Source organism: Pseudopodoces humilis, chromosome 1 (assembly GCF_049639895.1).
Source record: "Pseudopodoces humilis isolate 2021_Gansu_Grassland_sample_001 chromosome 1, ASM4963989v1, whole genome shotgun sequence".
In the NCBI taxonomy this organism is placed as follows: domain Eukaryota; kingdom Metazoa; phylum Chordata; class Aves; order Passeriformes; family Paridae; genus Pseudopodoces; species Pseudopodoces humilis.
The window spans coordinates 147,613,612-147,641,531 of NC_142200.1; the positions used below are offsets into that span (position 1 = coordinate 147,613,612).

General features: G+C 42.2%; 1 protein-coding gene across 1 annotated transcript in view; it reads right to left on the reverse strand.

Annotated features, from left to right (window-relative positions):
- Positions 1–27,920, reverse strand: part of OXSR1 (oxidative stress responsive kinase 1) — an 87,485-nt gene that overhangs the window by 19,399 nt on the left and 40,166 nt on the right. The window contains exons 5-7 of the mRNA XM_005527767.3: positions 14,691–14,746; positions 5,475–5,584; positions 1,963–2,064 (exon numbers count right to left, since the gene is read on the reverse strand). Of these exons, the coding sequence (XP_005527824.2) occupies positions 1,963–2,064; positions 5,475–5,584; positions 14,691–14,746 (268 nt within the window). The remainder of the gene's footprint in view (positions 1–1,962; positions 2,065–5,474; positions 5,585–14,690; positions 14,747–27,920) is intronic.

Below are 27,920 nucleotides of genomic sequence, written 5' to 3' on the forward strand. Positions count from 1 at the left end.
AATTAATCCACAGTGCAATACAATTACATTCAATAAATAAAATAGAGAAGTCTTCTTGCAGGCTGCATGACTGGAACCCAAACCTCCCAGAACTGGGGACTCAGTTCTATGTAGCATATGACAGCACTAAGTAGGTGCTGTTGATACTAAACATATATTATATTCATATGTTGTTTGAATACCAAGATCACTAAATAGGTGATGTTGGTATTCAAAGCTTCATGCAGTGTATTCAAACCACAATAAAAAGAAGTACAGCTTGCAGAAGCTGCTGCAAAATGCTAACAATAATCACAGCCCAGAAGGAAATATCACCTAAATCAGCAGCACCTTCTCCTGAACTGCTCTTTGCTCTACCACAGCCACTGATATTGTAGGAAACTTAATGGCATTTCTGAACTACTCAGCCTCTCAACAGTCCCTGCACACAGATGATAATTCTTAAAAGTAATTCTGTTCTACCAGTTAAACCTGTGCAAAGTCCATCCATTTGCCATGGATGTGCCTGTTCTGAGTTAGGAGTAGCTGGATTTCCAAATGCCATCATAATTGTGGTGTGGGAGGGGATGCACCCAGACCCCGAAGAAGCAACACCCAACTCCCACACCACTTCAGCAGTTGAAACTTAGGAAATGGGAGTTTGCCCACAGCGTCATTGGATGGGTTGGGTTGGAAGGGACCTTAAAGCTCATTTAATTCCAACACCCCTGCTGTGCACAGGGACACCTTCCACTAGCCCATGTTGCCCCAATTCCCACCCAGCCTAGCCTTGAACACCTCCAGGGATGGGGCATCCACAGCTTCTCTGGGTAACATATTCCAGTGCCTCACCACCCTCACAGTAAAGAATTCCTTACTCACATCTAATCTAAATCTCACCTCTTTCAGTTTACAGCCAGTCCCCTTTGTCCCATCACTACCTGCCTGTGTAAAACATCACTCTCCCAGTGCCAACAATGGAGGGACATGACATCCACAGGCCTCATATCCCAGGTCATTGCTCTAACCATGAGCCTTGGGAGTGGAACAGACCCTCCATATTTTCATGTTTGATCCAAAGGACCACACATCCCAGGAGGAGAATCAAAGTGGCCTTCAAGAGGTGGACCAAAGGGGTTTAAAAGTTTTGTGATTGAGACAAGGCCTCATCAGGTATCACAAAGGAGATAAGGAAAAAGATCTCAAAGCTCAGTAGGACAGGATGCTTCAGACCTCAGCTGATGGGTGTCAACTCTTAACTCTGAGATGTACCCTCGCTCTGAAAGAGCAGCATGTTAGAAGCAGCTCCTGGTTCAAGAGTCAGGAAACAAAGAGTTAGCCAAACTTATAAGGTGATCTAAGGTTCAAGATATTTGAAAAATAATTTTGATGAGTCAAGGTTTAAATAAGAACATTTCTTTCATCTCAACCTCAATAAAATACTATTGTTGCCAATACCACAGTTTCACACTGATGTGGTACTTTGAACTGGATCAGTGATTGACAGGATTGTCAGTGTTAAAATTAAACATTCTTTTGGATAACTGGTAACACGAGAGGTATCAAGAGAATGTCTGAGAGGCATTAAGAAGGATTATCAGGGCAGGAGAAAGAATGGCTAGCCAAGTGTCACTGGGTGCCCATAAGGCATTCTGGATCATTCTTTATAACCCTAAAAACATTTGCTGACTTCAGAGGTTTAAAACATACAGCATTTTCCTTAAGAATGGTGAGACTCAGGATCTAAATAAAAACTGCAGTTTGAGATAATGTTGATGAAGTGGCGTATTTTTAAAAGGTGACTCAAGATACATCCAAGAACATCATGATCCACAAGTGCAGGTTGAAAGGACAAACTCGTCTATGTAATGTGCTAAGTTGAGAGGACAAACTCTTCCGTGCAACATGCTAGCCAAATTCTTGGAAACATCCACAGAACACACTGATCCCTTATCTTCCACAAATATCTGGAGATCTGCTCACCTTCATCGGTGGGTATTTATGGTAAGGAGCTGCTCCCGTGGCCAGTTCAATAGCAGTGATCCCAAAGCTCCAGATGTCTGCCTTGAAATCATATCCTCTGACCTGAAAAATATTAGAGATAAAATATTATCATGTGCCTCTTGCTGTCCTACACTACCATCCCTTTCACACACCATTACCCCACAAATTCAGAAAGACCAGTACTATAGAAATGGAAACACTTTCTCCTTTCTCTCCCCCCAGCTCCTCATAACTTCAAGGAGGTGTTTTAGAAGTCACTATCTGGTGAAAATCATGGCTATGCACTGTACAACTAGAACAACTCTGCCATAAACTCCACTGCAGAGCATAAAGGGGCAGAGGGCTAACCCAGGCTCTGACTTCTACACACAGACACAGAAAGTCATTACACAGTGTAATAAAACTCTCAGAGTTAGTAGATGGACTGCTACCCCTTGGGACACCCGCCTCACTACACTTCTAGTCAACCACTTAATCAACCTGACTGCAAATATGCTCCATCCTGGACCTCCACGACACACCAGCCCAGTAAAAGCCCCTCATTCCTGCCTGCAGACTAATGTTTCCCTCCACTAATTAACAGTAGCTTCTGCACTTGACATTAAACACAGGCTTGTTCAGGAAAATTTATAGCATTTACTTCCCCTCCTGCACAGGAAAAAATATTTCATATGCCAAAGCAGTTACTTCCTCATTATCATTAGGTAATATTTTGGCACTTGCTTTCTCTGCTGCAGGGGAGAGACATTATGTACTAACTTCAAGAGCAGCTCCAAAAATCAAAGTGTTTTGGTTGCTCAGGATGGTTTGTGTTTCTTCTCGCTACACTATGGAAAAATGAAAATTGAATCAGAGAAGAGCTAACAGGGGTCCTGTGCTCAGCTAACCTAACAAGCTTCAGAAAGACATTCCTTGTGATGCAGCCAAAAAGCATTCCCCAAGCTACCTTAAAGATGATCTTGAACCTTGGCAAACTAATAAAAACCCCTCCTGCACTATTTGTCATGTAATACTAGAGCTGGACTGAAACTTGTTATAGAGACAGGAATTTATATCTTGCACTGATTTCTTCCACCCTATAAGCACAATTTTCATGAGCCCTAAAAGTCTGAAATGTTTCCTGAAGTGCCTCAGTTTATGGATGCCATGACTTTGAACAGTTTTCAAGTCAGTTAAATAAACAAGCACAGATATCTAGTAACATTTAAAAGAGCACAGGACAAGAAGAAATACACTAAGTATAGTTTTCTGTCTTCTCACACTATTTTTAGATTTTAAGAATAACTTTTGGGCATTTCTTAGCTCCATCTTTCAGTTACTCTTGCAGCACACCAATACACCGTACAACTCTCCATTTCCTGACAAGATTTTAATTGCTTAGTGCGAGGACTTTTTCATTTCATTTCACTTCACATAATCCTACTTGCAAGAGAAAGCTATAAAGCTCAAAACTGTCTGCAGCAGTTCATCTTGACATCTGTCCAATACATGAGTCACCACCCTGCAGTTAGTTTATATCAACATTTATTTTTCTCATCAACTTCTTTTTTTGCTATAAATCTGTCAAGTGACCATACATTAAAAGACAATGTGAGCAATCAAATATTAACATTCTGAAGGAATTTAATGGTGCTGAAGTAAACCAGATGGAATTGGGTCGGTAATATCTACATGTGAAAGGCCAACCTAGAGGAAGGGCTCTGTCCTTGTTCCCGGTTGGATCGAGGGCTCAGAGTGACACCTGCTGGAAGGCAACAAGATCATCTAATGGACATTGAAGGATTTCACATCAGCATCATCAGCATCCCAGATACTGCTTTAACATGACATTTTCAGCTGATTAGACGTGCACAGCCTTGGTGGAGGTACTTCACTCCATAAAAACTTACCTGCTTTGGAAACATATTTGTGGGGAACCACCCCTCACTTTGTCACTGAAACCTTTATTTCCCATTTTTAGCTCCTTCCTTAAGGTATTTTTCCCTTTTGTCCTAAGGACTGCAGCTGCAAAGAACTTGGAGCAGTGCCATCAGGTCCTGACCAGGCTGTCTGATCATGCCCTGGGCATGACAGACAGGACAGAAAATCAAGAGACAGTGCTGATATAGCTTCATAAACACCAAACACTCTATTTTTATTTATTTTAACTCAGCATTAAATAAAAAAATCCAGAAGAATATGACAGTGAAGTAGTTCAGAACCAAGTGTGCAAAGACAGCCCTGACTTGTGGCTTTATTCTGCCCTGTTAGACCTGCACTCTAACGAGGCTGCAGCAGTGCTGGAATGCACCGGCCCCTCGGTGCCACCATGGGGAGCCACTGAAAAGGCCAAGCATTGAATAAGCCTTTCATCAATAATATATTTACGCTACTCCAAAATTAGCACCATTCCTCAGGGAGTTTTAGATATTGGAAAAAAAAGCATTTTAATGCACTTGTGTTTAGCTGCATTTGATTTTAGATACAGATATACATGGGGGTCTTATTCAAGATCCTCCCAAGCTTAAAAATATTGTATTGGGAACAACAGCAAGTAGAAATCCATCAGGATGGATTTACTTTAATAAAACAAATCCTTAAATATTTTTGTTTAAAAAAAATTGAAAGAAAAATGGAAACCCATTAATAGCCAGTTACATTTCTGCTTAGCACACCTGTCAGAAACCCAGGCCTCTGTCAAACTGATTTTAAGGGGATGAGGGATAATTTTTGGAATGTTCATGGCACTGAACATCAATGCCATTGACAGCTACTGCAAAGGCCTTGGTAAGATTATGGTGTAATTTGCTCTGTGAATCTTGCTCTGAAATGGGCAGCAATTTTACATTAAACAAAGTTTCCAGGTGTCCTTTATCAGAAGTCACACAGACAAAGCTTCTGCAGTTTAGTTTAGAAGCAGTGGAGGACAAAAAGTGACATTTCTCCATGCAAGGGGAAAAATAATGACATCTTTTAGTCAGCAAAAGAGCAGAGGAAAGAAGGGGGAGATGCACACATTCCTCAGCATTTAGATATTCACAAGCCAAAAGAAGTTAAAAACCTGAATGAAGTCAAATGCATATTTTTATACTGAATAAACTCCCCACTCTGACATGTCACAACTAACTACCTCAAATTCTAGTTTGCAGATGCAGAAGAGCATGTTACTGAGCTGTGCATGTGCATATTTACCACATGTGAAACTATTTATATTCTACCTCACATTCATGCAAAAGGGAGGGGCAGGTTAATCTTTATGCAACAACTGAGCTGTCTCATCCTCACCTTAGGCAGAAGCCCGAAGAGAAGCAATGGGGCAAAAATCTACTGAACACTTAACATTCTCCAGTGTGAGTCTGGCTGCAATAGGCAAGTCAAAGAAAATCCTGTGGTTTTAAGAAAACCCTTCAGGATGTCAAATTATCATCCTAGTTAGAAATAAATAGTCATTGCTGATAGCAGGGAATTCCAGGTACAGATCAGCTCAGAGGACACTAGGAAAAATAATTCACCTGTTCCATAACTTCTGGTGCCATCCAGCAAGGTGTGCCCACAAAGGTTTTCCTGACTTTATTCCTGGTAATGTCACCACCAGTGGCCAAGAACGCGCTAACACCAAAGTCTGAAAAGAAAACAAGAGCAGAATTTATTAAGAACATATCCTGAGCAAAATGAAGGGCTGTCCCTTCTTTCCCCTCTGTATTCCCAGCCACCTATTAAGTACCAGACCGTGCAGTCATGCATGAGGGGTTTCCTAATAAAGGAGGAATGATCAACAGTTAGCTAAGAGAGCTGGTACACGAACTGCCATTCAGCAGTTCGCCATTCAGTTCCTGGGGACAGCAGAGCTTTCAGCTCTGGCTGGCAGAGAGGAAAATTCCACTTCCCATTACAGCCCACTGGACACATTAGAGCCTGCCCACACTCCCCCAGCAGCCCTGCTGCTGTACAAACCTGCCCTGCCAGCCAGAGCTGTGTTTACATTTGCATACACACATAACTGTGCTGACCCTCAAGCAGCATCCTTTAACATCCACAGCAATCAAGCTGGGTGCAGAAGAAGTCCCTTGAAAACATTTAACTATTCTAACTGAGGTATCAGCCCCTTATTCCGGATTTTTTATTACCAAAATATGCTTTATTTGATAATTCTCCATGGCTGAAATTCTCAATGCTTTAACAGGACCTCGGACTGGCTCCTGATGATACTGAATGTGCCACAGAGCAGCCCGAGCATCCCAGGGAAGCCTCACAGACAGTGATTCACACCCTGCACAGCATCACCTCACCTGAAACACCCTTCACAAGCCAGGATGCTCATGGACGCCCTTTGCACTCACTAGTAGTTGAATTTCTTGGAATAAATCACTCTTTTATGTGAAAACTATGCTGTAACTTCATGTTCTATGCAATTAAGAATGGAATGGAAAAGAGAATCTGTTACCAGCAGCAGCATACAGGGATAGCAAGGGGATAAGGTATATTTGTTCAGAGAAGAGCATTATAAAAGATCTGGCAACCAAGTTATTCAAGAGAGGATGGCACTTTGTTGGGAGAAAAAAAAAAAAAAAAGATAAAACCAAGTGACAGGGAAACTGTTAACACAGAACTCTAAGTATTTCTTCCCAATCTGCTCCAAACTACACTATTTATGTATTGCTGAATTACAGGCCTGCAATGGGCCCATAACTCAATATACAACCCAATTCCCCATAACTTTATGCACACATAGACTTTTTTTTTAAACACAATACAAGCAGTCAAAATCTCAAATGCCATTTTTGAGATTGATGACAGACTTGGAGGGCAAATCTCTGAAATTCTGGGGCTATTTAACATAACACCAAACCATTATTGATCACAACCGGTTTGAAAATTCTTGAAACTCTGTTTACAATACAAAATGAAGAAGCTTTTGCCTCTATGGCCAAAGGAACCAGAGTTAGTCCATGGCTAAATTGAAGAATCAACTGCAACATAAGATCCCTCCTTACGATTAGTAAGTCATAGTATCCATATGAGGACTGTCCCAAGCTCCCTCTGCATCACACCAGCAGTGCAACAAATCACTTCTCATTAGAATTGCAGTATTTGACAAACTCCTCTGAAGTGATCACTCAGAATATGCTGAAAGCTTCCAGCTCACTTCAGTTAGAGACTTCCAGGACAGGAACTTAGTACTGACGTACTAGGTATGGGTAACTGCAAGATGACACTAAAGAAAGTTGCATAGAAATCACAGAACTAAAACCAGCACTAACAAAAGCCTATCATTAGAATTCAGCTCTTCCAGACATGCTGTCCTGTTCTTTCCTGCTCCCAAAGGTATCTTGGCTTCCTGCTATGCTTGAAGTTTTAGCACATCTAGATGGATCAATGTCCCCATTGGTACTGCAACCTGAATCCTCTGGAAACCCACTTTTTGCACGAGTGATCCTTACTTTGAGATCTTCCATGTGAGTATCCACCATCTTTCCTTTTCTCAGAAACTGCAGGAGCTCCCTAAATGACTCAGAGTGAAGTTGCCTTTCACTGCTCATTACAGGAAGTCTCTCAAGATCTATTGTTCTAAACACAAGAGCAATTAGATGTCCTTTTAAATAAGATAATACTAACAGAAACTTGTCCAAGTGCCATCAACATTTTATTGTGATGTGCTGTATTTGAACTTGCACATATTATCTTACCTCGTTTCCATGCAGTCATTTTGAGGGGAAAGGAAATGCCATTCAAAGCAAAAGCATTCCAGAAGTAAAAACACAAGTCCTTCACACAGTATTCACCACATCTCACATCAAACATGGGTTTATAAATTCCAGATGGAAATCAGGCCCCTACATCTGCCATCTGAAGAAAGCTTAAATGGAATTAAAGTTTATTTCATTACATGGTTGATTTATTTAATATTTTCCCAATTAAGTTCCCTCATTTCCAGTGGGCTAAAACAGGCTCAAACAGCCTGTGATACTCCCCTGTAAGGAATGACTTCGGGACCATCTTCTCAAATGTCATCTTACTAACTTTATCCAAGGCCCAACTATTCAGATAAGAATGCGCCTGCTCTCAGGAAATATCTACAAAGCAATAAAACACAACCCCTACTACAAGTTCGGGTTCAATTCCTACTTCTGAGCAGTTGGGACCATCTGTGCCTCAGTCTCTCTGCTCCCAGAAAGGTTAAAACAGAACCAGGTTATTGCAAATGAATTTAACTCTAAAAAATGGGAAAATCCAGGAAATTCAGGATAGCTCCAAAGTGTTTACACATTTGTACTCTTCCTTGGCAGCTCATCGTTTATATTGGCTCACTATGGTGATAACTGGAAAGGACTGAATCACCAGAGACAGGGAGGAATTGGAAACGGTTGGACCTGGCTTGCAGTACCAGTAACCACCACTGCTGGGGATCCACCGACTGTCAGATGTCCTAAAGGAGCCCAAAAACTGCAGACTTACAGCAATCTGATTGCAAATAACAGTCTCCAGGGTGTCTGGATGGAAGTGGTGGGATATTTTTATTTTTTTTTCTCTTCCCATTCTCTGAAACAATGTAGAAAAGATTCAGCTGTTGGAGCTGTTTCAGTCGTTTAAACCAAAGATTGCTTAAAAAAAGAAAACTAAACAAAAAAAGAAAGATGTATATCTCCAGACTCTCATATCACAGTAAAACCAATCCAGGATGGGAATGTCAATTCTGCTAATGCAAGCTCTGCACAAAATATGAAAAATTTTGTCTCTTCCAGCAGAAACACGTGTTGCAAACCACATAGCCTACAGGACACTCTACAGTGGCATTGAAGTTGCAGAGTAGTGTTTGAAAAAGGATGCCATGAGGCAACAATTCCTCAGGTATCCAAACCATCAACTTAAAAAGTACTCTGGCCACTCAAGAAATGTAGAACTGAAAAGGAAGACCCAGTACACACAACTCAGCAAACACAGGAATGCTGTGGCAGGACCACATCACAGCAGGTACCACTACAGGTGTGTCTCTCAGGAAGATACATTTCTATCAAATTCTAGATTGCTTTATCCAAATCTAGAAGTCAGCTGTTAAAAATAATCCCTCCTTGGCCCCTTCATATTATAACATTACTTTAATCCTAAAAAGCTCAAGTACCTGCTACTGCATGTAGCTACCGACAGGGTACACGGAGAGAAAGGAAGAATGTGCACTAAGAGCCAGGACCAAAACCTGCTGATATCAGAAGGGCTCCTACAGAGTTTGGTGTGCTTGAATCAGACCCTAAAGCAGTTGTCAACTTCAGCAGGGGCAGAAAAACAGAATAATTCAATCCTTACTTCAAAATCACTTCAAGTTGTCTTTAAACAAAAAGCATTTCAGAAGACTAGGTGTTTTTTTCACTGGTCACCTTCCTTCTTGTTAGTTGTTCACCATCAGAAAATATCTGCAGTTTTACTTGGTGCTTTTCCTGCAAACCTTAAAGCTTTTAGAGCACTGAAGATGAATGAACCTGGCAGCAAGAGGAGGAAGGGAGTGATAAATAGCAATTTTGTGCTGAGAACGCAGCAGGTGGTAGGACACCAGATAAAAGGAAGATTAGTGGAGAACAAGAATCAAAGGCTTCTTTCCTTTTAAAGTCTAGATGGATGCACAGTGGTATTGGATCTGTAAATGCACACTTGTCCTCCCACTTCACAAATCAACTTCAGGATGACAAAGCCCAGGCTGGGTGACGCCACCCATTGCCCTCGGAGACGTTCACAAGTGGTCTCAACAATCAAACAGTACAACATCTCTTCAGGAAACACAGATAGTACAAGTGACACAAAGAAAAAGTTATTTCACAACTCAATGCTGCAGGAGAAGTCTCCACCAGTCAAAGAGAAAAATACTTTTGGCCTTTTTTTTTTGAAAGGGAGAAGAGGCTTCAAGGTGTTCATGATAGAACATAGGCTCTTCAAGTAAGCCCTGCAATTGACACTCCCCTCCCAAGTTAGATTTGTGCCTTGCCCCTTGTTCAGGCAATTTAATCTCCCAAAGTTAGAGTTTCCTAAGGGAAAGTGGGGAATGACACTGCCTGCATCATAGCTCTATGTTTATGTAGAGCGCTATTTTAGTGCAATGAATTAAGAGCAGTCAGGAACACAGCGAACCGGTGACAAGCTGGCATGGATTTGTGGAAAGTTACACAAATTCAGTTACACAAGTTTTGCCTGGCCTTAACTATCCCCGTTTTATAAATAGATAAAGAGAGAGGGGTTAGGCAAATTGCCCAGGATCAATTAGCAAGTCCTGAACGACTTAGTGAAATCTCAATCTACTTCAACTGCTTGGCAACACGGCCTGCCCAGGCCATGGCTGACACTGCGGGCACCTCTCGGGAGTACGTGTTGAGAATTCTCTGGCTTTAAATCCTGAAGAGATTGTGCTATTGTCTCCACAACCAAAAAATCCACACGTGGAGGGATGTGCGCCTCTCAGCCTTCAGCAGACACTTGTATCATCGCATTCAACATCAGAGAGGTGTGTGACAGCATTATTTAATATCCCAGTGGATAAAATGAGGGGAAAAAAGAGATTTAGTCTCCATTCAGTCTCAGTAGGATGCTCATATCATGCCATTGCTGGAGAGTGGCTCATGCTGAGCAAGTCTCATGTACCCTGGGAGAGTTTCTCCTCAACCTCTCCCATCCCTTCCCAGTCTATCAAGATGTTCACTTCATTTTGCAGTAATTTATAGGTCCTGCATAATTAAATAAACTGACAAATGCAAAGCCTTGCTTACTGTGAGAAGCCATCTCCTGGTTTATGCACCAATAATGGTGCCGATGGAGTTTTATGTTGACAGAGTGTTTTTATCCGTGCACTTTTAGACTCCAGGGAGCTGATAAATGCCAGGGCAAAGAGGTTTTATGCTCTGATTGAAAGAAATGAAGTAATTGCCATGGAGAGGCTGGAACACAAAAGAACATGGCTATCTCCATTTACTTTGCAACCACTGTCAGCACAGCCCAGAACAACGGTATCTGGGAAAGAGTCCTGCTCTCTCCAGAAGACAGATTAAACCAGTGTGAAGGAGAACACTTCAAACTGAGAAAGCGACACTCTGAATTGAAACAGGCTCCAAAAACTTGGTGCCAAGCCACAAGCCTGAGCCAGTGTCCTTGGGGAAAAAAGAGAAATGTTCAGATAGAAGCAAACTGCCTCACTTTAGGTCTCGCTGGTCAGCTGGATCTGTTAAACGCAATTTTCTCCTTGGTTCAGTGGATGCACTTTTTGAAAGCCAAAGGAGCGATACAGTTAAAAATAGAGCCATGAGTAAAAATAAGATCTGGGGAGGAGTTTCAAGCTGGGAATTTGTGAAAGCCATTAGAGGAATTTTTAGAATTCCCACTTTCAGCAGATGCCCCCAAGCTCACAGATCTATCTCTTTACCTGCAGCCACCTCAACTCACAATACTCCCAGAGTGGCTTTCTTCATATACACAAATACCAATTCAGGGTTACAAACAGAACCTGAGAAAAGTCTGACACACCTTCATCAAGTTGCTTTTTCTGTTCAGCCTTAGCAGAATTGCACAGCCCAAAATTCACAAAAGAGGCTTTAATTTTCACTGGTTAGAACTGTGTAATACTTTAGCAAAACTACTGGCATGAATTCCATACAGTGAAAGTTTCAAGCAATTAAATCACTGACACATTGTGGTGGTGCAGTCCTGCAGTGACGTTTCCACCACTCAAATCTCACACGCACCTTTGCTTTTTTCCCCTCAAAGGATTTCCAGATTGAGATGTACATTCCTCATTTACATTTGAGAATTACACTTCATCTGGGACAAGGAACAGGAATTATGTCAAGCACTAGGAAAGCACAGGAACACAAGGTCACAAAAGCCAAAGACTGAATAAGATCTTCTTAACAACTGTTCGTAGACAATTTGGATAGAGGAGTGGCAGAAAGGAAGGAGTCATTATAAAAGAATGGAAGTCTTTCTTCCCTGCTACATGAATTAAATTTTTCATGTATACCAAACCGGCTCCTTGCAGGGAGGTGCCCCATTCACTCCAACCCTCAGGCTACATTCCACAGCTGATCAATCTTTTGTTTTTTATCTCATGGTGTAACTTCCCAGAGAAATTTAGGAGCATTTGTTTCATGGGAATGAAGTGATGTCATCCAGCTCATAATTGAAGCACTCAACAATCACCAGAATTATTCATAATATGCATTAATATTATTGTCAAAGGCAAGTGCTTTGATCTCGCTGAAACAAATCTCATTTTATTTGGATTGGTTTGCTTCCGGCATTTTTTCCTCCTCAAAAAATTCCCCAGAAATTCTGCTACTTCATCCTGGGTCAGGAAGCAAGGAAGTTTAAGTGTCAGAAATTCCCACAGAAACAAAAATCTCATGTTATGGCCAGGTCAGGCTCTTCTCTATTATTCATTCATTTATTTTCATTTCTTTCAAGTCATCAGCTGCCTCCACAAAAACGAAAGAGCTTCCTGCCACTGCAGTGAACCCTCTGACCTTGGTTTAGTGGCCCTGCTGCGGCTGATGAAAGGTGGCAGGGTTGGTCCTTCTGCATGTTCAAAGAAAGAATTTGTAAAGAGGGAACTTTGCACATCTCTCAGTGCTGCTTTCACAGGATATGCAGAGAGATGAATTTCATCATTTAGGTGTTGCACATATAAACCACGAGTAGCTCAGTCTAGGGAACACGTATAATTACTGACAAAATTAGTCCTCTGAAATACAGAGTTTAGACCAGTCAACCTTAAATCTATTTATCAACTAAAAATTGCTCAGCAGAAAAAATACATAAACAGGTACCTATTGCCAGCATGCATTAAGACAAAAAAGCCAAGCCCTGACAGCCTTGTGGAAGAGAAACACAAGAAGCTCTCTCTAGGCTGGCAGAAACACCTGGAGTTACAGCATTTTGCAGCCTCTCCCAAAACAGCATCAAAAGCTCCATGCAATTACAAATCCAACGTATTATATCTTGGTCTCATTATGGAACAAACCTGTAGGATTTCACTGTATAAAGTTTGTTCCTTTGAGTGTTTTAGAAGCCACTCCCTATCTTCCATCAGCTGCCACATAACTGAATTATCTACACCTCATTTGAAATATAACAGCAGGCATTAAGGGCACCAGAAGACTTAGAAAACAAAGATACTTCAGGTTTTAAACAGAAAGAGGTGTTATGTCCTGTGAAAAGGCTTACTGTCCTCTGCAGAGAGGAGAGCTACCTATAAAAAACTGCACTGCAAGATGTTTTACTTCCTGGTGGGAAATTGACACTTTTCATTCCAAGATACAAAACCAGGCATAGATATAAATAATAAGGAATAAATAATGCTACAGGCACTTCTCCCTCACACAACAGTCCCTTGTCCCTAAACTCTCAGCACACTGTCCTGACCCACTGCTGTATTCTACCAGCAGGACAGGGCACTCAAGAAGAGACCTTGTCACACACAGATATGGCTCTTCCCAATTAAATATGGGATTGAAAATGTTACACATGTACAGGGATGTTTGCCAAGCTGGCAGGATGGGACACAAGCTCTGCTCCCCAGCTAGAGGTGGCACTAGGACTGGAAAGGCACTACAAGACCCATGGGAAGAACACAGTACTTCTGTGAGAAGAATTGGAGAAAAATTGTATTCAGGATAGGAAAACAGTATGCTGGGAAGAGAAGGAAAAACAAATATCACAGGTTCTAAATGTACTCTCCAAAAATCTTGGCTTACTTAATAGTCTGCAATAATAATAATAATAATCAAAAACACAAAATAGTTTGGGTTGGAAGGGACCTTTAATGGTCATCTTGTCCAACCCCCTGCCATGGCCAGGGACACCTTCAACCAGAACAGGTTGCTCAGAGCCCCATTCAACCTTGAATGTTTTCAGGGATGGGGCATAAATCTTAATTTCTGGAAAGATGGGTGAAGTCTGTAGGAAAATATCAGAAGAGGATCAGGGGGCAAAGCACTCCACACAATACCCTTTTCCCCATGGTCTATCCCCACCCAGGGCTGTTTCCAGCACAGCTCTGTTGCTGCAGCTCATGTCAGCAGTGACTGCAGCAGGCATCTCCAGGCACATCTGTACTAGCTAAAGCAACTGTCTTCACAGTTTTTCTTTGCATGACTGCTTCCAAGACTTCCAGCTCACCCTAGTTTGGGCTGGGCCAGGGCAGCCACTTAAACACCCTCTCTGCCATCCAGCTCAACTGAAGCAGAGCAGGGAGCATCCACGTGAGCAGTTTGATTGGCTGATCTTTCCTTAAATGACTTTTACCATCAGATATGCTCATTTCCTTCTGATGGATCTGTCCACCCTGGACCAGAGACCTGTGGAAAACCACCTCACATGTCAATGATAAATCGGTGAGGTCTGTGCACTCCACTTCCAAGCCTATAAACTTGCTGATGTAAGAATCTGACTAGCTTATGCCAAGAACTTTATCTGATCTATTGATTCTGAGGACTTCACAATCAAATGATTTATATCTGCTGATTGTCATTATTCCAAGTAACAGTATTTTAAGATAATAAGACATAATAAACTCTGGGTCAGGGCTTTTCATTTTGGTTTGGGGCTGGTTTATTGTTGGAGTTTTTTGTTTGTTTTATGTACTGTGGGGCTTTTTGAAGCTTATGTTTTCATGCAGGTTCATCCTTGATCATTAAACTATTTCTTTGGATATGCATTTATGCCTACTGTTTACTCAAAGCTACCACAAAAGTTACCTGCAATTTGCACTGAGCCATCTTCTCCAAGAAGAATATTTCCTGCTTTCACATCCCTGCAGAAAGATAAAGCAACAATAAGAGGAAGTCATTAAATCTTTACTTCAACCAACAAAAAAAATTAAAAGGTTATTATTTCTTATACTTTATTATATTAGTATTTCTTGCCTCAAATCATGTAGAAATAGGGACTTAATTGTAACTTCAGTAGACAGGCACTAAGTAGGATTTGTATGATTGATATCTTAGGTATTACACACTGAGAAGAAAAATTAAAACTTTGCAGAAGGTGCCCTTAAACATGCAAGGAAAGTGTTTTGTCCCAGGTCCTTAGAGTTAGTTACAAAGGTTTATAGTGAACCTAGCACTGGTTAGATACTCATGTACCCCTTTAGGGGGACAGACTTCAAGAGACAATGAGTTGATCTGGTTTTCTCCCAGCCCTACATCTCACTGCTTGCCAGCCCTGGAGAAGTGTCCATGCTTTCTCAGGCAATCAATTTAGCCCCATAGACTCATGAAAATCCAGAGAGCAGAAAAACATTGTTTGCTCTTGGCTTACTGAGCCTGGTCAGTGAAAAAAAATCTCCCTGTTATTTTTTTTTTAATGAACAAACATACAAGAACATCCAGCATGTGCTATGAATGTTTTGTACTATCCTCTTTTTGCCAAAAGCTCTGGTTTCCAGGTTAACAGCAACACTTCTCCATCTTTGAGGGGAACATTACTTTCACTGCAAACACTTTGAAGTTTTCCAGTTTATTTTCACAGACTGCTCCACATGACAAGCCAAGAGAAGCACTTCATAGTTGACACCCCTGTTCATCAGCACGGCTGCTAAGTTTGTACTGCCCAGAAACCCACATGGAACAGGAGCAAAAAGATGAAAACAAACCCAAAACAAGCAGATTTTCCCTCCACTGCCTTTGGCAAATATTCCAAATCCTTTCACATACAGAAAGAACTCCAAAGCTATTTTTTCCTCTCCTCCCTAGTGCATCATGAGAACAGAACTGGTGTGATGGCCTGGCCAAAGAGCCCCAGTCAGGCCCTGGAAATCTCCTTCCTGGCTTTGCTATTCTGAAGAGGAGGCTGGGCCACTGCCAGTTCCAGGCCAGGATAATTTTAAACACATCCTGTCCAGCACTAGCATTTATCAGACTCTTCCCAATATCCAGTCTAGGACAGTGACATGGCAAGGCTTTTCCCCAGCACACAAGCAGAACAAAAACTGTCCATAAGACAGTCCCACTAAAGATGAACAGCAAACTGCAGCTGACAGCACCTTTAGCCTTCACACTGATATTTCAAGTCATGCCAAACGTAGTGGCTACACTGCCCCCTTAGCATCCATTGGTCAAATCCAATATTATTTGTGCTGTTGAGTTAATTGCCATGAGAGACACAAACCGGCACTCCCACAAACTGCTCATGGTCCATAACAAGGAGGAATGGAAAAGCTCCTGCCAGAATTTAGGTAGAAGATGCCTTTGGGATCCAGCCCCAGGAGCACACAGAGCCACGAGAGCGCAGCACCCAAGTCTGCTGTGTCCCAGGTAAGGAGCTTGCTCACATGGTGTGAAATGTGCTTGGCACAGGCACAGCCACCTCCAGGAATCCCCCTGCACAGCAGCACTAATTCAGAGGGAATACAGGGTGTTCAGGAAACTCTCCAATCCTACTGGAAATGTTTACCCACAGCTGATTCTCCTGTAACAGCCAGGATGCACAGTTCCTGCCAGTTCCAGGTTATAGGGAAAGGAACAGCATGCATGAGTGTTGTCTGTTGAAGTTATTAATTCTCTTACTGGAGTAAGAGTAATTTCCTCTTCCACCTGTACTCCAAGGCAGCCCAGGATGCTGGAGCATTTCTCCAGTAAGCTGGGCCATGCAGTATTGTACAGCCTTTCCAAACTTACCCTCTGGCAGAACTGCATGTGTGGCTCACCAAGCCCCCACAACAGACCACACTCAGCCATAAAGGAAGCGCCAGGGAAGATTTTAAGCAAAACTAAGCATGAAGTCTCAACTATCACACACTTCACAATCCGAAACAACTCAGGCAGGTTTTACTGGTATAGCAACAGCAGCCAGAAACCACCAGGCATTTCCTATCACCAAACCATCCTACGACAGCAGAGCAAGCTGGACAGGCTTGGAACGCAAGAAGTAGCAAAACAAGCACTCAGATTGAATCCCATAATAAAAATGGGCCAAAGGACTCCAGGCCCTGAACCTCCTCAAATCAAGAGGCTTGCTTTCTTTTTAACTTCAGCTTGGATTAATTAATATTTACATATTTTCTCACTGGAAATAAAAGTCAGCTTAAGGCTGGTTCAAGAAACTAAAATAAGTCAGGAGGCCAAAACAGGCACTGCCAAATGTCCAAGTCGAACTACAGAATTAAACCATCACTTCATGTGGCACTTCCTCAGTGACCATCCCTCTGTGAAGGCTGGTCACTCATGCCAGCCTGGCACACTCTACCCCAGAACAGAAAAACTGATGGGGCAGCAAGATGTTTGGGGAATCACGGTTTCCATTGAGCATTCATTGTTCTACAGAAGCAATTTCCAGCTTTCCTATTTCCCACCCCAGTGTAACAGCACAGCCTCAGGTGAACACAGAGCAGCCTTAACACTGGATGAGCACAAACCCCTTCCTTTTAGCATATACTGGTGCAGTAGCAGCATCTTTGAAGCAGGTTCTCCTCTAAAATCGTATTTAAAATTAAGTACATTTGAAGCAACGGAGCAGGGGAAAGACAATCAATGCTTTCCTGTTTATTTGTATCAGGAGATGCTTATAAACTTGTGATCTGAATGGCGAGAAGTTTGTTACTCCAGGATATAGTTATTGCCAAGTGTAACAATTTGAAGGCACTTCCCATTAATGTGGTAATGACCATATCCTGAACTGATACACTCAGAATAAATGGTGGGCCTCTGGCATAATTGCTGTAGTAGAAACAGGAAGCAGCTTTAGTGTAAACAATAATTATATCACATTTTAAATGAAGTTACAGAAGGCTGGAGTAAACTTTCTTGTCAACAGCTTAACAAATGCTACAATAGTTCTGGCCACACCTGCTTCACAGCTGTTACCTTCCTCTCTTCTAAAGCCTTCAAGAGCCTTACCACAAAATAACGATTATGTTTTTATTTACCTTGTACTTCACAACCAGAGTGGGAAGAGTAGTTTGGACTTGCTCCAGTGCAGAGCTGGATTCTCCACATCAGCCTTGAAAGGTTTCACAGCACGGCAGAAACCCTTCTTCATCTGCATTCCAAACTGCTTTAGCTTCCCAGTTTGACCAGACAAGAGTTACATCACATTCATATCTCCAGGTTGGGGCTGGGCCCTGGGCATGAGGTGCTGCACAACCAAATCTCATCCCAACAACAAAATTACAGCTGAGCTCCAGCTACAGGAGATTTGGGAGCACAGGAAGGCCATGACATGATGCTCTCCAGTTTTAAGTGCCGTGTTCCCACATTCCCCACAATTAATTTTTCAGTGGGGCACAGTGAAACTACATGAACTGTATTCTGGTGGTTTGTTCCCACTGTAAAGAGTCCCTAAAATCCTGCTAAATGATCAGATCTACCCTCATCTGTAGCCCTCAATCCCAGAGTGGGGCCACAATAGAAGGGATCTGAGCTAAGAGTGTCACCCCAGGAGCTCTGCAGCCCAGCAGTGAGAAGAAAACTGCCACAGAAGAGGAGAAACAGATAAGCCCTGTTTACTCTGCCTCAGCTTCCAACCTGCTGGCATGTGCCTTTAGAACACAAAGCTGGCTTTAAACACAGCCGTGAGTCATTTGCCCATTAGATGCAATTTACATCAACTGCAACAATAAATTTTCATGGACTGAACTCTATAGTGCATAATTTGGCATGAGGAAGGAGTAGTTGGTCCTGCCAAGTTTCATTTAAAAAAAAAGAGAAGGTGCAAGATGCAACAATTACTATTTTCTTTTAATGGTAATGAATAACTCAAAATATTTATTCTGAATACAACCAATTGCTGCAGTTGACATTGATCTGAGCAATTTGTAAAATATTTCCAGGACAGTATGTCTACATAGTGTTTTAAATATGAGGTAATCTGTGACATTTTACACCAAATGATGCTATTGTCCCTCTACCATTAAACATTCCTCTCCTTTCAGTAATATGCTGTTACCTGTGTCACCTCTTCCCTTTGCCTTATAAGCCAAGATATAAAAAGCTGGTGACAGGCAAGAGCTTTACCTTTCAGAGCTGCAAAATGTAAACCAGGCTTGGAGCATGCAAGCAGATCAGTATTTTTACCCCATCAAATGTCAGCACGTTCAGTACACCATAGGAGAAGGCATTCAAGGCAATTGCATTGCAAGTGCTATGCATTAGCACGCCCCTGTTCCTGCTCAGAAAAGCTGTGTGCACTAACATTTTCATGCCACAGCGTTGAACCTGAAGTCCCAAACTCTTGGGTGAGGTGCGATTACTGCCGGTTACAGTGCTGTACTGAACTGCAGAGCTGGACTCGGAAACATCTCCCAGAGCTTGAAGGTTTTCCAATGGCAGAGAGCTGGCAGAGCAGCTTCCATACTCCCTGCTGAGCCCAGCATAAGAGGAGGGAAGAGAGGGCCAAGTCCACAGCTTGCTTCATCCCTGCTCATCCACAGCCCTCTCAGCAGGTCCCCGTGGCCACTGGCAGCCGGGCCCAGCAGCAGCAGCCAGGCTGCCATAAATTCCAGCAGGGGACCAGCCCAGTGACATGCTTTATTGCCCAGGATCAGGGAAGCACAGCAACTGCTGCTTCCCTCTTCTCCATGCGGCTCTGGCAGCTGCTGAGCTGTGGTAAAAGACCACGGCCTTGGCACAGGAGCTGAGCCAGCAGCACAAGGCAACTTATAATTAACTCCAAGACTCAAAACGGTGGAAGCATTTTTGAAGCTACACCTTCATGGGGGGTACACAGGTGGGAATAATTAAAGGCTTTTGAATTATTGTTTTAATGGCTGGAGAAAGTTAGATGAATAATCCAATGTCACCAGAAACTTTAAAAGTTTTTTGTTTGGTTTTTTTTTAAGCAGTCTGAAGCAAGGCTTTGAGAAGCAGAAGTGACTGACAGAGACTGTGGCTTTGCAAAAAGCCATGTGAAGACAAAGCCCACTGGAAAGGACTGTCAGCTTCCATCACAGAGAGCTTTAAGAGTACAGCAAGTACTTGTTTTCTCCCTGCTCCATCTATAAGATCCAGGGTGATCACTCTGACTGAAGACCTCTTGGGGGAGAGAGATAACTCCATCCTGTTGCCTGGCATAGGCAAACAGAAATCCCAGTAAGGACTGCATAAGAAATTGCACTTCACTGTAAAAACATAAAATATCTTTCAGAGGCTCCACTTCTAGCTTCAACCCCTCTTGATTTTTTGCCCTCCACTGCTGCAGAACTGGACTGCTGCTTTAAGTAGAGGGTTTAGGGACCAAGAAACCATGACTCAAATTTGATTTCTTTTAGGTCAAGTCGCTCTGGCAGCTCAGACAAGGAACGACTCACTAAAGAAAGCTGCAGGAGATCTGCCTGAAATTCACTGTCATCTTGGTTGTCTGAATAGCTCCAGGGGCTGGGAAGATGCTGAGGCAGTACAGAAAGAGTTGCAGACCTTGGACTAACTCGGTGCAAGCCTCTATTATGAAGTGAGACAGGCAGCAGTGTCACATCCCTCACTGTGTCCCTGTCTGTCACACAGCCACTGTTATCGCAGCGCCTGCAATTTTCCTTTATCTCGGCAAATTACGTCCAGCTCACACTTCTCATTCCTGTGCCAACTTTGTCTCTGATGGTTTGGTGCTCTCATTAATTCCTTCTCTTCCCACATTGTTTGAGCCTAACAGAGGATTAAAGGGAGGTACGGTTCAAGGACAGATCCTGCCTGCCTTGGACTCCACCCTCCATCCATGGCCAAGCCTCCAGCAAGCAGTACTCAATAACCTCAACTTGCACATCAATGTGGGGCAAGTTGCTCCAGCTGAATCCAAACCCTTAAAAACCAGCTTTCAGACACATCAGCTCCTTCAGCCAGGAAACAGTGCTACAAGCACTGCACCTAGGCCTGCCTCCCAACGTGGAGATGATCTAACCATACCAATACTCACAGCCCTTTGCTTCACACATTCACCCAAAGTACATCACTGCTGTAACATCAGCTCATGGCAAGGAGGATTTGCCAAACAGTCCATGCTTCTGACAACCTTCAGCAGTTACTGAGAGAGAGAAGCTCCATCTCTGACTTCATACACCACTTTCAAAACTTCCCCTATTCTGTCAGAACTTCCATTTTTTTTTCTTGTACAAGGAAAGGGCTCTGCCCAGAAAAGCTTTAAAATCAAGCTTCCACACATTGAACAGCAGCTAAAAATGTAACAGGATTTCTTCCACAAATTCATCTATTCAGCCCATCCATTTCCTGATCCTACTTCCCAAGGACTGCAGTGGGGACAGGGCACAAAGACCCTTTAACAGCTGCTGCATGAAAAGCAACACACAGAGTGAGCTGTGGAGTCACAAGGTCTCTTCCTACCCCTGGAGGCCCAGATATTTTTGGGACACCCTGCCTTAGTCATTGGTAACAGAGGGAAACAGTCAAGTTATAATGTGGTCTTCTAACATGCTCTTATTTTCATATTTCAGTATTTCATGTCAAATTCTTTCACGTGAAAGTAGGTGGGTTTGCTTCACATGGCAATACCAGGGACACCACCATGCTGCAGGATCTCCTGTATTTCAGAATATGTTCCTAGTGCACTCAGAAATAGAAATTTCCAAAAAATAACCACATGTACACCATCCCAGTTTGAATACAAGCTGCATCAGGTAGCAGAAGGAACAGGGATGTCAGTGATTCACACATCTCCCTGCCATAAATGGAAAGACTAAAGGTCATTCTGGCAAATACAGAACCAATTTGGATCAAATTAGGCCACAAAAAATTGACATAGGGGGGCTCAAAAAGGTCTCCATTTGCCAAAGGCAGCATGCACCCTGTTGTGGAGAAGCAGTAAGTCTATCTCTGTACACACAAGGTCCAAGGTATTCCCCATGCAGCCAAGAGCTGTCCCTATCTACAAAGCCACCCACAGCTCCTGCTCAGCCATGTCTGCAACATGACACAGGAGGAGAAAGTCAGGACAGCCAGGGCTCACAAGAAACCTGTCAGAAAGACTTCCTTCTCCAAAATCTTTAAGGTGACAGTTTTAAGCATGGCCAGCATAGGAGGAAAAATCTCTATTTCATCCAGTTATTCCCATAAAATAGAGAAAGCAGTTATAAAATCTGTACAATGGAAATAAGTCCTCTCTGCACTCCCAGTCTCACTTGGTGATGCTTTCCAGGCTACCATGAAGAGATAGATTTCTCTGTGGCAGTTCTTTGTTGGCCTAAATGTGTGTGGATTTTGTCTCACTTTTGTTTTTGAAAGTATTCATGTTACTTTTTAGTATCAAAGTTTTATTAGAACTCTGCAAGGCAAGATATAATTCAACGTAGTAAATATAAAAAAATAATTTCTGTTGCAGACTTGCAAAAATTTCAAGTGTGTTTAATATGTTACCACACAAATTCTTCTCCTGCTTTAGCACAAGACATGAATGAAAAGACTGCAGTGGTCTGAATAAATACTTAAAGCACCTCTACATAAGCAGCTTTTAGGATCTATGAAGGCCAGAAATTCTGGTGCACCAAAACAGGGAACAATATTCAAACCCACCTTCTTGAAGTGAGTTATATTCATGTCATGTATCATCACAGTAGGACAGATGAAGAAGACAATTTAAACAATTACTTTGCTGCTGGAGAGGTGCTGCAAGAGCCTATATTGGGTGACCTAGTCTCAGCAATCTACACCAGATAAAGGCAGTGACATGAGAAAGATGTCACAAACAGTGCTGTACATGTGTGAAAGGTGCTCAGTGTCTTCAGACTACAAGCTAAGAAACTGTTACATTGTCACTTAATACATTTAATGCTGCAGACAGTGAATGATTATTCCCCCTGGAAACAAATCAAATTCAAATACTCCTGACAATTTGAGAATTGCAAGAAACCACCACTATTTGAGTGTACAACTCCATCACAGATCACTGACCAAAACCTGTCACTGCTGTTGAACCTTTAGGAGATCACCCAACCTCTATTTTCCACTCTTCATCATATTTTTCCTGCCTCTCATGTCCATGTAGCAAAGCAGAGAGAAAAACCTTTTTAAAAAACCCTTTTATAAAAGGCCAGTGTAATTCTACCAAATGGTTTGGTTTAGTCCAAAGGAAAACCAAAGTTACTTTGAGTAAGTAACTGCAGGACACCCAGTGACAAAGGTCAGAGGTAGCTCCTGGGTGCAAGGGAAATGTCAGGGGGACAAACACCTGGTTGCAGCAGCCACACCTTCAGGCATCACCCTGGAGCCCACCTGCACTCTTGCACTGCAGGGAGTTCCCAAGAGCTGTGACATTACCTGCAGCCACTGCAGGGGCCCCAGCACCCCTGGGATTTCAGCAGCAAGGATATTTACCATCAGAGGTTGAAATCCCAGGTTTTTAGACTTCAGAGCAAACACTGTCTTTATCCACTTTGAGGAAATCTGTTTCCACAGGAGTTATTGTTTCTGGCTGACTGCAGATTTGGGATTTACATCTGGTTTGTATTATCTCCCTACAACCACAGGGAATTTTCTTTTTTTTTTAAACAATGAATTTCTGGATGATGCAGTGGAAGAAACAGCCACCAGGAAAACATGCTGGTTTGGCTAACCACCACAATACACCCCAGTCTGACTGTATAGAGTGGGGACTCCGTGGTCCTTGGGCCCTTAACACTGCACAGCAAGGTGTCCATTTGGGGAACAAATCACCCAGTACAATCTAGAGCAGCCTCTTGTACAGAATAACATTTCTGTTCTTCTGGCTTCTGAATTGTTTACAAATTAAAGCTCTAGAATTTCTGTTAACTACCAGCTCTAAAGGTTATTTCTACCCATCCCATACTATAAGAGAGAAGAGACCAAAGTATACTTCTGAACAAAAAATTGCATTTCCCACAGCTAAACAATAGCCAGCTTTCAAATTACTGGTGTCCTGACTTAAAATCAAACTGCCTATTAGAGGTGGAAAGGCTCCACATCCTATTACCCATTCCTCAATCCTCCCCTACCAAAGTTCACTTCCAAAACACATTCCCCAAAGCAAGATCACAGCACTGTAGAGAGGAGGGCTTGAAGTTCTCCCTCAGTATTCCTACAGAAACATGAAAGTACAGTATTTCAGGGGCATACTGGAATCCAGTTTAACCACAATACCTGCCAGCATGGCTATCAATGCATTAATCAGCTACATGAAAATTAAGCTTGCATTCTGTAGGACAGTCAAGTTCTGCCAAAATATATCCATCAGCTCCTTGATCTTAAATCAAAAACTTGCTACTGGAGGTGAGCTCCTGCAAATTGCCACATGCAAGAATTGGTGATGTGTATGTGCAGAGAGACAGAAAAATAGATACTCATTTTTCAGAAGTTATTTACTCTTAGTATGGGTAAAAAGGCAAAGAATTAAGCTTTGCTTCCCTGTCAAAACCATCCTAAGGTTCAAAAAATAACCTAAAAAATAAAAACAAAACAAAAAACTGAACCTATCTGGCATAAAAGCACAAAAAGAATATTGTTTCCAAGGTCTCTTCAAAGCCACATTTAAACAGCTGTCCCAGCACCCTGCTGCCCACATTCTGATTTCGTAAAGACATCAAAAACCCCCCGACATTGTGTATGGCAGCACAGGCTGATCTAACTCAGCATATAAAACATGTTGCTGCTTCTCTCACCCTGTAAGAAGTAGAGCAGCAAACAAACTAATAGTTGGATTGCTGCCATGCCAATAGTTCAAGTGCATGCAACTCTAAACCACTTCCCAGGCTTTTTTTGTTTTTACAAAAAAACAGGACAGTATCACATTTATTGTGCTGCAATAGGAGAATCTGGTTATATTTGAGCAGTGTATTATTTCACCTGGACTAACTAAAATATTCAGTTACACAACAGCTAATCGTGAACAGAAGATAAGCTCAGAGATAAAAATAGGGAGAAAGACAGAGAGACCTTGTAACAGTTAATCAGCATGATTCATTTGTCAGCCTGCCATACGCAGCACCACCTGAAAAAGAAAGCCTTGAAGTTCCCTCCAATAAATTTTCTTAAGCAATAAAACCTCTTGGGTTGGTTTTGCTTTAGTTTTATTTCTAAGTCATTCATCAAACTCCTGCTAATCCCGAAAAACACAGAGGAATCAGAGTCCAAATGGGGAAGAGGTACAACATACCCTGAGTGTCACCCAGCCCAGATTAGCCTGGCAGCGACCCCTCACAGCACGTCAGTCTTGTTCGACTTCCATAAAGAAAAGTGCCCAAGCAGATTCTTCCAGGACAGCTTCATCCCAGGGCTTCCGAGTCTGGCCCTCTGTCCTCAGCGCTCTGGCTGGTGCCCAGGTCCTTAACTCACTTAACATGAGCCGGATCACTGGGATTTCAAATCCTCCCTGGGATCACCGTGCTACGCAGGAAACCACAACAGGGACAGTAGCAGCTGGCATAGGAGAGGCAGCCAGGGACAGGAACAGGCACAGGGCAGCGAAGGCAGGGAGCCGCCAACGGCCAGATAAGGCAGGCACTCGTGATTTTGGAGGAATATGGGGACCATTTGTAGTCAATTGTTACTGTGGTATAGAGTGTTCATGACAATAAAATTGATTTTGTCTTCTCCTTTGTCTTTGCCATAAGGCCTCAGACACTTCCCATCAGCCCTTGCAAGATGAAAGCAAAAAAATAACCACATCACTTTGGGCGATGTGGGAGACTTCAGCATTTATTCCTGAACAATGGTGTCTATTCAAGTTTCAGACTCACTCTGGCTGTTAATTAGGAAAGTAAACAAGAAAAAAAATTATAATTTAAGTCTTCACTAGATATTTGGCTTTCTAATCTCCTCTAGAGAATACTGTCAAACTCCTCTCCTGTCCAAAGCAGGGATTTACACTTCCACACCAAGCCAGCTCCCCAAACCTTAATTGGAAGTGGCATTAAGTTCAAGGCAGGCATAGGCAGAGAAAGATTCAGCAGCAGCAAAATTTCATCAAGCCAGTTTTTCACGTGTTAACTTCATTTACCCATTTAAGATGATGCATAATTTAGAAGTATTGAGCAGCTTCACTGACAGAAATATGTTCTCTGATCTCACTGGTGATTTACAGCCCCACTTCTGGTCTACAGCGCCCACAAAATTACATTTGGGACCCAATATTCATCCTTCAGGCTGTGCCACCAGCCTGGCTGTCCAACTTCAGATGTGCTAATTACAGTCATTCACTCATACTGTGTCTCTAATTTTATCAAGTTGTTTTCTCCAAGGCATAACATGAGCAGAGTTTGGATATTTAGCACAACCAGCTGAACATTTTTTCTGCTGGATGGCTGCTTGCTTTGGGCTAGCTGTTCCAGGTCTTAACTAAGGCACTTCAATTTTGACCCTTCACAGCTGATCTTGCTCTGGCCCGAAGTTCACCCCAAGTACAGCTGCCCCACGCTACAGACACAGTATCTGCAGTTCAGCCATCAGCTTGATGTGCTTTCCTTTAGAGCCAGATACTTTAAGCTGACCCAGGGGACCAAAGTTCAGTTATTTTAAACACTTCCTCTCAGATCATCTCAGGCATGGCTGCAAGATTTCCACCTGCCTTTCCCATCAGGCATGACCAATATTATGACCCCTAGCATTAAGCAAAATGAGAAAACCATACAGATATTCCTACGGATGAGGAAAGGCCCCAGCTGCACTACAACTTTAAACCGTGTTTTCCTCAGCAGCACACACACATCTGGATAAAATGGAACACAGCATGATGAACTCCACTAAGGAAACATGTTTTATCCCTCAAAGGCATGTCAGCTTGCCTTCTGCCAACAGCCAAAACAGCTTTGCATCACAGGTAGGAAACCACACAACTTTCCGTCTCTATCCCACTTCTCCAAATTTTCCAGACCGCTGTGCCCAGCACAATGAGATAATCCAAACCCTTTTCTATGATAAAATATTACACAATTTTTGGAACAGTCCCAAAATATAGGGATGAAACACATGTAAAGGGGCTGATACACAACCACAACCTTAAGCTGCAGCAATGACACAGCTCTGATTTCTTTGCTGAAGTATGGGCAAAATGCTTCAATGAGCAGGATGAGAATGGTCAAAGCAGGTTTGATCCAGTTCACTTCCAAATGATTCAATATGAATCATATTTTCTTCAGACCAGCAGTTTGAATTTTGTGAACACGGTATTTTTGCTGAGTGCAGTAAAAAAAAAACCAAACTCACACCACACACATAAATATATTCTCTCTAATCTTTACCACATTTAGTAGTTTTGTTTTTCCACTCCAGCCAGCCAAATGGAGAACCACCTCTCTTCAGTACATAAAACATTATGCAGTATTCTTCTGAGAAACTGAGATTTAACAAGTTTCTGCTGCTTTAATATATATTTCAATTTCACTAGACCAGAAGATAACTAAATCGGCCAAACATACCATCTGCAGGTCACAGATGAACACAGTTCTGTCAATTACTTATGTCAAAGTGAAAAGTTACCATGTAACTGGCAAGTAAGTTGGTTTTTGACTTTACTCTAAATCCCCACAGCTGCCTCAAGTGTTATCTCAAAACACAAAGTTAAGCAATAAGCAACCAGCTATGAAATCAAAGCTGTCTCCAATGAAGACAATGATTCTTGTTAAATCAGAATTTTAGTTGAGACTGGAAACTGAAATTTGAGATTTCTCTTAGGGAGAAGAATTCCACCTGAATTATTTCCAACTGTTTCTTTCCTTTTAATCCAAAATAACCTACAAAAGCCAGTCAGTTTGATTGAAACTATGAATACTTCTTGTATTTTCTAATTAAAATAAGGTTTTGGCAAAAAAATTACCTCTTCATATGCAGCTATAAGAGGACAGAAACTTACTCCAGCACAGCAGCAGCAATGCTTATAATGGCATTGTACCAGAAGAGAACCAAGCTCACAAAATTCCCAAGAAAGAAGAGGCTGTTCCAGTAGCAGTCTGTGGCTGGGACTGTGTATATTACCCACAAGCAGTATATTCTATTTTCAGCACATATTTAGGATTGAAAATCCCAGTCTTTTTAACG